The 12409-nt window shown below is 42.4% G+C and overlaps 1 protein-coding gene across 12 annotated transcripts in view; it reads right to left on the bottom strand.

The window, feature by feature from the left end:
• Positions 1 to 5361, bottom strand: part of TAF1 (TATA-box binding protein associated factor 1) — an 87573-nt gene extending 82212 nt beyond the window's left edge. For 11 of the 12 annotated variants that reach the window (XM_075999247.1, XM_075999243.1, XM_075999245.1 and 8 more), the window contains exons 1-3: positions 5128 to 5361; positions 4015 to 4129; positions 3761 to 3877 (exon numbers count right to left, since the gene is read on the bottom strand). In XM_075999247.1, coding sequence (XP_075855362.1) covers positions 3761 to 3877; positions 4015 to 4129; positions 5128 to 5307 — 412 coding nt within the window. In that variant the 5' untranslated portion in view covers positions 5308 to 5361. The remainder of the gene's footprint in view (positions 1 to 3760; positions 3878 to 4014; positions 4130 to 5127) is intronic. The other variant, XM_075999248.1, reaches the window with a different exon arrangement.
• Positions 5362 to 12409: the final 7048 nt, after the last annotated feature.

The following is a 12409-nucleotide window of genomic DNA, read 5'->3' as shown; positions in this document are numbered from 1 at the left end:
TGGTGGCTCACACTTGTAATCCTAGCACTCTGGGAGGCTGAGGTGGGAGGATTGCTCAAGGTCAGTTAGAAACGCTCAAGTTTGAAACCAGCCTGAGCAAGAGTGAGACCCCATCTCTACTGAAAAACAAATAGAAATTAATTGGCCAACTAAAAATATATAGAAAAAAAAAATTAGCCGGGCATGGTAGCACATGCCTGTAGTACCAGCTACTCGGGAGGCTGAGGCAAAAGGATTGCTTGAGCCCAGGAGGTTTTTTGTGTTTTTTTTTTTTTTTTTTTTTTTTTTGAGACAGAGTCTCACACTGTTGTCCGCTCTAGAATGCCATGGTGTCAGCCTAGCTCACAGCAACCTCAAACTCCTGGGCTTAAGCGATCCTCTTGCCTCAGCCTCCCAATTAGCTGGGACTATAGGAGGCTCGTGCCACCATGCCTGGCTAATTATTTCTATATATTTTTAGTTGGCCAATAATTTCTTTTTTATTATTATTTTTTTTTAATTTTCTTTTCTTTTCTTTAATTTTTTTCGCCCTTTTTGCTATTTTGTTGTTTTTTAGCATAGCAAGTGGCTTCCAATATTTTTTTTTTTTTTTTGAGACAGAGTCTCACTTTGCTGCCCAGGCTAGAGTGCCATGGTGTCAGCCTAACTCACAGCAACCTCAAACTCCTGGGCTCAAGCGATCCTGCTACCTCAGCCTCCCGAGGAGCTGGGACTACAGGCATGCGCCACCATTCCCAGCTATTTTTTTCTATATATTTTTAGTTGGTCAATTAATTTCTTTCTATTTTTAGTAGAGATGGGGTCTCAATCTTACTCAAGCTGGTTTCAAACTCCTGACCTTGAGCCATACAGCTGCCTCGGCCTCCCAGAGTGCTAGGATTACAGGCATGAGCCACCACGCCTGGCATGAACCTATGACATTTTGAACCTGGGACATTTTGACTCCAAAATCCATTCTTTTCATTTTACCACCCTGTCTCTTACTGAACAATCTGTTTGTTTACAACTCTTTATGGCATCAAATCCCAAGTAATGCATACATAAAGATACTGTGAAATCGCTCTATCCTTGGTTCTTGCTATTTGGCAGTATGTTTTCCACTTCTTTCAAGAAAACCTGCTGGCAGATCACTGCCTACCCTGCCCCCCCCCAACACCACACACACACTACACTCACTTACTTCTAAATATCTCAACCTATGCCCTTAGCTTTCTAGAGGACAAGAGAACTTGGAAATGAGCATCCTACAGTGCTGTGATTCTATCCAATGCAGCATCCTCCTTTTCTAGGAAGTTAGCTCATAAAACCCACCTAGGAAACCCCCACAAAAAAATGTTCTCTTCCTTAATATCTCTAGTCATGACAAACTCAAACCTGAAAATTATAACTTCCACTGAAAATCAGAGCTGCCACCACCTCCCCCTTAATTGGGGTGCTCAAAAATAATAATAATAGCTATGTTGGCTGGGTGTGGTGGCTCATGCCTGTAATCCTAACACTCTGGGAGGCTGGGCGGGCAGTTCGAGACCAGCCTGAGCAACAGCGAGACCCGTCTCTACCAAAAATGGAAAAAAAATAGCCGGGCATGGTGGCACATACCTGTAGTGCCAGTTACTCGGGAAGCTCAGGCAGATGGATTGCTTGAGCCAGGAGTTTGAGGTTGCTGTGAGCTAGGCTGATGCCAGGGCACTCTAGCCAGGGCAACAGAGTGCTATTTGACTTAGTTATTCTGGCAGTCCATCAAAACTAAATATAACACTCATTTACTCACTTTATTAAAGTTCTCTAAAGTTTGTTTTCCTCATTACAGAAACATAAGCTTGTAGTTGGTTTGTCTTCTTACTATGAATAATTGTTTTGCACTTGTTTATTTCATCTTCCTCATGTTGACAATATCTCTAAAGGTAGGTCCTCTATCTTCTATTTTTTTGTAGGTTACTTCTTGTGTATACGATACAGTTAATTCTCTTTATATAAGAAGCACTCAAATACATTAACTGGCCCTGAAAAAAACTCAGTTCAAGTATTTACCAAGGTTTTATCTACATTTCTCAGCAGCCTGAAATCTAATTCAAAGAGATGGACAATGAATAAACATGACGGATAGGACAGGGCAATACAAAGAATGATGATCACTTAACCAAGCTGCTGAAGATTAGAAAATGGACTTTATTATCTTTGGATCATACTGTTTATTTCAGTTTATAGTACATAATAGAGGTGCTCAATCTCAGTCTAATGAACTGAGTTCTTAAATTAGTCAGCGTCTGCAATGAGCTAATTGTAAAACTTTTGATAAAGTTCCCTGAAGTTTATTTTCCTTATCTATTAGGAGGTTAAAAATAAATAACTGCGAAGACCCCTTCCCGCTGACATTCTGATTCTACAAAGTAGCAGCTGGCATTCTGAATGTATAATGTAACAACTGATATTCTGATTCTATAATGTAGCAGCTGATATTCTGATTCTATAATGTAGCAACTTACATTCTGATTTTATAATGTAGCACCTGACATTCAGACTCTATAATGTAGCACCTTATACCTGGGAGAAAAATCCTTACATTGGAGAAAGCATTAAGTACATTGTGTCAACAGAGGAGAGTAATAGGAGCCGACAAATACATGTATTCATTTACATATTACATTGTATACTTAATCTTCCTCAAACTATCAATTACTTACCCATGAAGACTGAGTTTGTTTCATAATCTCTAACTTTGAAGAGCATCTAAAACAATACTGTGAATGCTGTGGATACTCAAATACTAGGTGACAAGGAGCAAAGCATTATCTTCCCTATTTGTCATTAACCAAGAATTCAGGACCAGTAGAAGGATCAACACATTGAGTATGGTAAGATTACCCCACGACAACAACAACAAAAAGAACAGCAGCTACTTGGAGCGGAGCTGGCAAAGGGAGAGAAGCAAAGGCATAGAGAGCAGGAACAATGGTGGAAAGCAGGCATAGAAACCACAGCCCAAACAGCAAGAAAATGTACTGGACAATGAGATACCACCGAATTCCAGTGAGAATGACCCAGATGCTGGCGTGGATGCGGAGAGAAAGGATCACTTATACACTGTTGGTGGGACTGCAAGCTAGTACAACCTCTATGCAAAGTAGTATGGAGATACCTTAAAGAACTCAAAGTAGACCTACCATTTGACCCAGCAATCCCACTACTGGGTACTTACCCAGAGGGAAAAAAAACTATTTTATAAAAAAAACACACTGGCACTCAAATGTTTATAGTGGCACAATTCACAATTGCAAAGATATGGAAACAACCTAAGTCCCCATCAATACATCAATAGATTAATAAAATGTGGTACATGTATACCATGGAGTACTACTTGGCCATAAAAAAAATGGTGATCTAATACCTTTTGTAACAATCTGGATGGAATTGGAGATCATTCGTCTAAGTGAAGTATCCCAAGAATGTAAAAACAAACACCACATGTACTCAGTACTAAATTGGAAGTAATCGATCAACACTTATGTGCCTGCACATATAGAAGTAAAACTCAACAGAAATCAAGCAGGCAGGAGGGGGGAAGAGAGGATGGGTAAATTCACACCTAATGGGTACAATGCACACTATCTGGGTGATGGGCACACTTCTTTAACTCAAACTATACAAAACCAATTATGTAACCAAAACGTTTGTACCCCCCTAATGTTCTGAAATTTTAAAAAAAGAATGAACTGGAAAAAAGTACTGGAACGCTCTATCCATGACACCAAAAAATTACCTGAGTGGCAAAGGGGCTGCAAGCTCCCCATTGTCTGCTGGTATCTTCGGCTTTCATCTTCTGCTACCTCGTTGATGTCTGAATAGTCCACAGCATCTTCTGTACTCCTGATCCATCCTATAAATTTAAAAAGGGGCGGGAATCTCAACAAGAAGCAAATGACTCTCAGTCCCTCAGATAATTCCCATTTAAAAGTACATGTACAGTAAGTGTAGCCTCCTCCCCCACCTTACTCCCCATGACCCGGACTTCACCTTCATCATTTACCAAGGCACCGTCAGTCCCAGTCAATTCTTCATTTGCCGTGAGTTCAGTGATCAGGCTGCCCAGACCCAAAGCCCCCAAGCCTGCCAAGTGCTTCTTACACTCCTGAAAAAGGGACAGCACCAGAGTCGGAGATAACAACTAGACCTAAGCTTCCCACACCACAAGGCTTATCTCCCTGGTCCACAAAGTCATAAATCCCTATGAAAAATGAATGCAGTGTATTAAATAGGAGTGTCACATTCAAGAACCATAAATCTTCCACTAAACTCCACACTGATCAGATCTTTATTAAAGTACTATGTCTAATTTCACCTCCACAGTTTAAGAAAAGATTATCTAAAGAACCACCACGAAGGCTAAATGAATGGAATAGGTCTCTGAACTATGAATAGTTCTCTGCCAAGGCAACTGAGGTCATTTGGATGAGCAAGGCAAGGCAGGGCTTTGGGGGCTATCTTTTATGTGTTCGTGTCACAGGGGAGGGGGAATATTGGTCAACAGCTTTATTCTTTGAGAAAATGAAGCTAAATGAAAGTAGGTGACTTTCAGTTGGGCACAAGAATAAATTCCAAGAATGTCAGTGAACACACTGGGACCAGAAGTGGTCTGCCCCGAGCCGTCTGAACAGTACTGTCCTAAGGCTCGGGGCCCAAACCAAACGCTTTGTTGCACGTTCTGTCCAGTCCTCTGGCTCTAGAGCCATCTCCGCTCACCGATGTCAGAAATGCAGACAGTGTCAAGAATCTCCAAGAAGGTTCACAGAGTAATGGTTTGGAAGCAATTTCACTTGGGTACACGATTCTTTTTCCTACTGTCTAGTCCGGCAGAACAATGTCTCCAAAGCCACCCACTCCGCGCCCGACTCCTGGGGCTCGCCTACGGTCCTCCTCTCTTCTCCTCACCATCGCCCAGCACTGAGCTCTGTCACTCCGCATTACTCCCACAGCTACGAGGACGGGATCCTATTACGTTAACTGCGCCCCCTCGGAGAGGGCCACACCGTCCTCTACTCTCTTCCTAAGCACCTTTTGCTTTCCTCACTGCACTTACTCTCCTTAGCCGTACCACCCCCAGCCCTATCCCCACGCCCACCCCCTCACATCATCCAAGACGTTCTCCCCCTCCAGCTGCCCGGCTCCATTGATGTTGCCGAAAAGAAAACCGGCTAAAGAAAACGGCCCGCCTCCAGCTGAATCTTCGTCGCTGTCCGTGTCTGACATGATGGCGGCAGCAGTGCCGGCGGCTGCTGCGAGCAGCAGCAAATCCAAGCCTGGTCCCATAGACCGGAAATAAAAACAGCAGTCGCCCAGAAATGACTTACAGAGCTCCTTGGCCCTCCCTGCCGCCACCGGAAGAGAAATATAGAAAAAAAAAAGTAACCGGAAAGACCGGCCATCCTACGAGAAAGGAGAATAAGTGTTACTACTTTACTAACGGCTTTTGATTCGACCACACGCAGTCAGGAGGCTGGATATGAGGAAAGCGGTTGGTCAAAAGAAATGTTCAGTCCCGCCCCCTTCTGCTAATTTGCGCAGGGTCATTCTCACTGCACAGAACAACGGATCTTCCTCCAATCAGAAAGAGCCGCCTGGGTCACGTGGCTGACATTCTGGCGACCTCAGGTCACGACGCCACAAAGCTGGGAAAGTAAGAGTAAGAACCGGTTCTTCTGTCTGCTGGCTACAGCTTCACCGCTCCGTCCCAAAGGGAAATTTGCCGTAAATTGTATGGACAGTCCCCAACCATGCCAAAGGTACCTTTGCAAGTTACTTGTTTTGAATTGGCGTTTCCCCCATGGGAATGGGCTCTTCCCCCTGAACGTTTTATTTCAGGAAACGTGAAGGATTAGTAAAATGAACAGCCGACCCTTCACTTAAATTCAGTTAACTTTTGCCAGGGTTTTTTCGTTTTCCCCTAAACCATTTGAAAGTGAGTTGCAAACATACTGTTTCTTCACTCCTAAAAACAAACATCGTACCTCGTAATTACGCTACTATTATCACATCTTTAAAAATTAAGGCAATATAATTTAACACACAGTCCGTATTGAAATTTCCCCAGTTGTCCTAGTTGGAGTATTCTACATTTTTTCAACCTAGAATCCATTCAAGGTTTGTGCATTGTATTTGGTAATCTCCCTTTAGTCCAGGATCTACCGGCCTTTTTGTTTGTTTTTCATGACACTAAATATTTGGAAGAATCCAGGCAAGTTGTCTTGAAAGCATTACATGTTCTGAATTTGTCTGGTGGGTTTTTTTTTTTTTTTTCTTTTTTTAAGACAGGGTCTCATTCTGCCGCCCAGTGGCGTCAGCCTAGCTCACAGCTACCGCCAACTCCTGGAGTCAGGCGATCCTCCTGCTTCAGCCTCCTGTGTAGCTGGGTGGGCACCACCACGGCGGGATATATTTTTCTATTTTAAGTAGAGACGAGTCTCGCTCTTGCTTGGGTTGGTTTGAACTCCTGACCTCAAGCGATCTTCCCACCTGGGCCTCCCGGAGTGCTAGGATTACAGGCGTGAGCCTCTGCGCTGTGCAGGGTCCCCACCCCTAAACCAGTTTAGCACCCATTGATGATCCTTGCCTGAATCAATTATATTGGGAGAGAGCAAAAGGGTGATTTTTCTAATTAAATTCTTTCTACATTTATTAGCCAGAGTGGCTAATAAACTTCCAATTTAAATCTAACCCCATAGGGTTCTTCCTCACCTTCCTCCATTTTATATTTGTGTCTTTCTTCTCTTACAGTGAAAACACTGGTTGCATTCCGGGACAGAGGGAAGAAAGCACTGGTTCCCAACATCAATATATTATTTCAGAATTACATGAACAATACTACTACCAAGAATAAACCAGGCCCGGCGCGGTGGCTTGAGGCGGGTGGATCGCTCAAGGTCAGGAGTTCGAAACCAGCCTGAGCAAGAGTGGGACCCCATCTCTACTAAAAAATAGAAATTAATTGGCCAACTAAAAAATATATAGAAAAAATTAGCCGGGCATGGTGGCACATGCCTGTAGTCCCAGGTACTCGGGAGGCTGAGGCAGCAGGATCACTTGAGCCCAGGAGTTTGAGGTTGCAGTGAGCTAGGCTGATGCCACAGCACCCTAGCCCGGGCAACAGAGTTAGACTCTGTCTCAAATAAATAAATAAATAAACCTAAGTAAACGTCAGGATTTCTTTGCAGTTTTTTTGGGTTTTTTTTTTTTTAAGAGATGGGGTTTTGCTGTGTTGCTCAAATTCCTGGCCTCAAGTGATCCTCCCCACCTCAGCATCCCAAAGTTCTGAGATCCTAAGTGTGAGCCACTGTGCTCAGCCTTCAAATAATTTTCGAACACAATACTTATATAGCCTTAGTGGGGTATATAGTATTCTAAGAACAAAAACTGCAAAGAGGCCAGGCATAGTGGCTGACACCTGTAATTTCAAAACTTTGCAAGGCCGAGGCAGGAGGTTTGCTGTGGCCAGGAGTTCGAGAGCAATCTGGTCAACACAGCAGGACCCTGTCTCTACCCCCAAAAAAACTGCATGGCCATGGTAGTGCATGCCTGTAGTCCCAGTGCCTGGGGAGGCTGAGGCAGGACGATTGTTTGAGCCCAGGAGTTTGAGGCTGCAGTGAGCTATGATTGTGCCAGTGCAGTCCAGCCTGGGCAACAGAGTAAGATCCTGTCTCTTTAAAAAAAATTATTTGCTGGGCGTGGTGGCTCATCTCTGTAATCCTAGCACTCTAAGAGACTAAGGCAGGAGGATTGTTTGTGATCAGGAGTTGGAGACCTGCTTGAACAAGAGCAAGACCTGGTCTCTACTATAGAGAAACTTAGCCAGACGTGGTGGTGTGTGCCTGTAGTCCCAGCTACTTGAGAGGCTGAGACAGGAGGATTGCTGGAGCCCAGGAGTTTGAGATTGCTGTGAGCTAGGCAGACACAACAGAGCGAGACACTGTCTCAAAAAAATAAAGATTACTTGAACCCTTTTTTCCTCTGTGGAGTTATTAGTTTTATATACTTCTAGAAACTTAAAAACATGTAAACCTTTTATGTGGTTCAAAGTCAAAACTCATCCTGGGCAACATGTCAAGACCCCATCTCTACAAAAAATTTAAAAAATTAGCTGGGCATGGTGGTGCATGCCTGTAAGTCCCAGGTACTTGAGAGGCTGAAGCAGTAGGATCGCTTGAGCCCTGGAGTTTGAGGTTGCTGTGAGCTAGGCTGATGCAACAGCGCTCTAGCCTGGGCAACAGAGCGAGACACTGTCTCAAAAAAAAAATAAAAATTACTTGAACCCTTTTTTCTTCTATGGAGTTATTAGTTTTATATACTTCTAGAAACATTTTTTTCTGCTTGTATTCAACTTAAGGATTTGCTTTTATTATCTTTTTTATATGACTTTTTTTTTTTTTTTTTTTTTTTTTTTTGGAGACAGAGTCTCACTTTGTTGCCCAGGCTAGAGTGAGTGCCGTGGCGTCAGCCTGGCTCACAGCAACCTCAATCTCCTGGGCTCAGCGATCCTACTGCCTCAGCCTCCCGAGTAGCTGGGACTACAGGCATGCGCCACCATGCCCGGCTAATTTTTTGTATGTATATTTTTAGTTGATCAATTAATTTCTTTCTATTTTTGGTAGAGACGGGGTCTCGCTCAGGCTGGTTTCGAACTCCTGACCTTGAGTGATCCGCCCGCCTCGGCCTCCCAAAGTGCTAGGATTACAGGCGTGAGCCACCGCGCCCGGCAATGACTTTTTAAACTATGTAAACCATTTACGTGGTTCCAAGTCAAAACTCAGCCTGGGCAACATGTCAAGACCCCATCTCTACAAAAAATTTAAAAAATTAGCCAGGCATGGTGGCACATGCCTACAATCCTAGCTACTTGGGAGACTGAGGCAGGAGTATCACTTGAGCCTAGGAGTTTGAGGTTGCAAACTATACAAAGAGCTATTCCCAAAGAAATCTTACTCCCATGCTAATGTCTTCAACCCTATTCCCACCCACTTTCTATAAGTAGCCATTTCCATTAATTTCCTGTGTTTCTTTTTGCAAAAGTAAGTGTGTGTATATATTCTAATTTCCTCTTTTTCCTTACATAAAAAGGTAGCATACTATGTTTGCACTTTCCACCTTGCTTTTTTCTCTTAATAATATAGACTGGAAATCATTCTGTACCACTTCATAGCACTCTTTCTTATTCTCTTATAGGACATTGCTTGGATGTCCCATGAAATGTTTTACCAGTAATTATATTTCTATGCCAAACAACAAAAGTGTGCCCAGACCTGTGTGATAACTGAAATGCTGCACTCTGGTAATGAAGTCAGTAGAATACTATTGCTATACTAATATTTAATACAAAAGAGCAGCAAAATGGAATATGTTTTTATTTATTTATTACAGCATATCGTAGAGGTACAAATGTTAAAGTTACATATATTGCCCTTGCCCCCCCCTTGAGTCAGAGCTTTAAGCATGTCCATCCCACAGTTGGTGCACATGGCATTCATTATGTATGTATATACCCATCCCCTCCCCCCCACCTGCCTGACACCCGATAAATGTTATTCCTATATGTCCACTTAGGTGTTGATCAGTTAATACCAATTTGCTGGTGAGTATGTGGTGCTTATTTTTCCATTCTTGGGATACTTTACTTAATAGAATGGGTTCCAGCTCTAGCCAGGAATATACAAGAGGTGCTATATCACCATTGTTTCTTATAGCTGAATAGTAGTACTCCATTGTATACATATACCACATTTTATTAATCCACTCATGTATTGATGGCCACTTTGGTTGTTTTCACATCTTTGCAATTGTGAATTGTGCTGCTATAAACATTCGAGTGCAGGTGTCTTTTTCATAGAGTGACTTTTGTTCTTTTGGCTAGATGCCCAGTAATGGGATTGCTGGATCTGGAATATGTTGGGTTTTTTTGTTTGTTTTTTTTTGGAGACAGAGTCTCGCTTTGTTGCCCTGGCTAGAGTGAGTGCCATGGCGTCAGCCTAGCTCACAGCAACCTCAATCTCCTGGGCTCAAGCAATCCTGCTGCCTCAGCCTCCCAAGTAGCTGGGACTACAGGCATGCACCACCATGCCCGGCTAATTTTTTTTTTTGTATATATATATATATTAGTTGGCCAATTAATTTCTTTATATTTATAGTAGAGATGGGGTCTCCCTCTTGCTCAGGCTGGTTTTGAACTCCTGACCTCGAGCAATCCGACCACCTCGGCCTCCTAGAGTGCTAGGATTACAGGCGTGAGCCACCACGCCCGGCCTGGAATATGTTTTTTAATCTACCTTTTAACAGTTATTTACTACACTATATTGCCTCCTGAAAGGTAGATGGAAGCTTGTAAGTTGTGGAAGGAGATTTCAGATAATATTAAAGACACCATTCTTGACTCAAAGCATGATTTTATACAAATTTATCATGTCTCCTAGTTTTCTACCCAAGAGAATTAAAAACATATGTCCACATAAAATCTTTTTTTTGTTTGTTTGTTTGTTTTTTGAGACAGGGTCTCACTCTCTTGCCTGGGCTAGAGTTTTGTGGCGTCAGCCTAGCTCACAGCAATCTCCAACTCCTGGGCTCAAGCAATCCTTCTGCCTCAGCCTCCCAAGGAGCTGGGACTACAGGCATGCACCACCATGCCCGGCTAATTTTTTCTATATATATTAGTTGGCCAATTAATTTTTTTTTATTTCGGCATATTATGGGGGTACATATTTTAAGGTTTCAATAAATGCCCATTCCCCCATCCCCCCACAAGTCTGAGTCTCCAGCATGACCATCCCCCAGATGGTGCACATCTCGCTCATTATATATGTATATACCCGCCCCCCTCCCACCTGCCCAATACCCTATTACTGTAGTACCTATGTGTCCACTTAGGTTAATTTCTTTCTATTTTTTAGTAGAGACGGGGTCTCGCTCTTGCTCAGGCTGGTTTTGAACTCCTGACCTTGAGCAATCCGCCTGCCTTGGCCTCCCAGAGTGTAGGATTACAGGCGTGAGCCACCGCACCCAACCCACATAAAATCTTATTGCGTGTTCATAGCAGTGTTATTCATAATAGTCAAGTGGAAACAAACCAAATGTCTGTCAACTGATGAACAAGCAAAATATGAGAGATTCATACAATGCAATATTATTCAGCGATAAAAACCAATGAAGGGCTTGGCATGAGGCTGGAGGATCGCTCAAGGTCAGCAGTTTGAAACCAGCCTGAGCAATAGTGAGACCCTGTATCTACTAAAAACAGAAAGAAATTAATTGGCCAACTAAAAATATATATAGAAAAAATTAGCCAGCCACGGTGGCACATGCCTGTAGTCCCAGCTACTCGGGAGACTGAGGCAGAAGGATTGCTTGAGCCCAGGAGTTTGAGGTTGCTGTGAGCTAGGCTGATGCCAGGGCACTCTAGTCAGGGCAACACAGTGAGACTGTCTCAAAAAAAAAAAAAACAACGCAATGAAGTAGCTGGGTACAATGGCACATGCCTGTAGTCCCAGCTACTCATGAGACTGAAACAGGAGGATTGCCTGAGCCTAAGGAGTTGCAGGCTGTAAGTGCCTTATGTTGGTGCCTGTGAATAGCCAGCCACTGCACTCTAGCCTGGGCAACATGGTGAGACCCCATCTCTAAAGAAGCAAAGAAACGAAGTATGGATACATGCTACAAAATGGATGAACCTTGAAAACATGCTAAATGAATGGAGTTACAAAATACCACATAGTACATGCTTCCATTTATATGAAATATCCAGAAAAAAATAATCTATAAAAGGTGAAAGTAGACTAATAGTTGTCTAGGGCTAGAGGGATTAACTACATGAGGCATGTCTTTGGGTTGATAGAAATGTTCTAAAACTGGATTTTGGTGATGGTTGGACACCTCAGTAAATTTACTAAAGATCATTAAATTGTACATTTGAAATGGGTGGATTGTATGGTATGTAAATTATACCTCAATAAAGCTGTTTTGTTTTAAATGAAAATATGGTTTTCCTCTTCCTTACTAATACACCAGCACTACACATAATTACCATCCAGAATTAGTCAATAAATGATGTGCCTTATCTTTACAACCCCGGCGCCAATACTGTAATGTTTGTGACATAGTAGGAGCTTAATGATTATTTACTGAATGTATAATATTATATGTTATTAATGCAGGGTGTCCCAAAAGTTACCGTATGTAGGGAAAATGGGAAATTTTAGCTAAATGTACTTTTACTTATAAAATAATTCACTAGAACAGCCACCAGTAAGGGAATAGAAAAAATAAAATAATTTACTACAAAAATTTTTCCTTTGGAGACTTTTGGGACTCCCTGTATTATAATAATAGTTTAATATATAATACATGAGAAAAATTGCCTACAGGAAACTAACTG

Source organism: Microcebus murinus, chromosome X (genome assembly GCF_040939455.1).
Source record: "Microcebus murinus isolate Inina chromosome X, M.murinus_Inina_mat1.0, whole genome shotgun sequence".
In the NCBI taxonomy this organism is placed as follows: Eukaryota; Metazoa; Chordata; class Mammalia; order Primates; family Cheirogaleidae; genus Microcebus; species Microcebus murinus.
The sequence above is the reverse complement of the archived record's forward strand: the minus strand, read 5'-3'. Positions and strand labels throughout refer to the sequence as shown.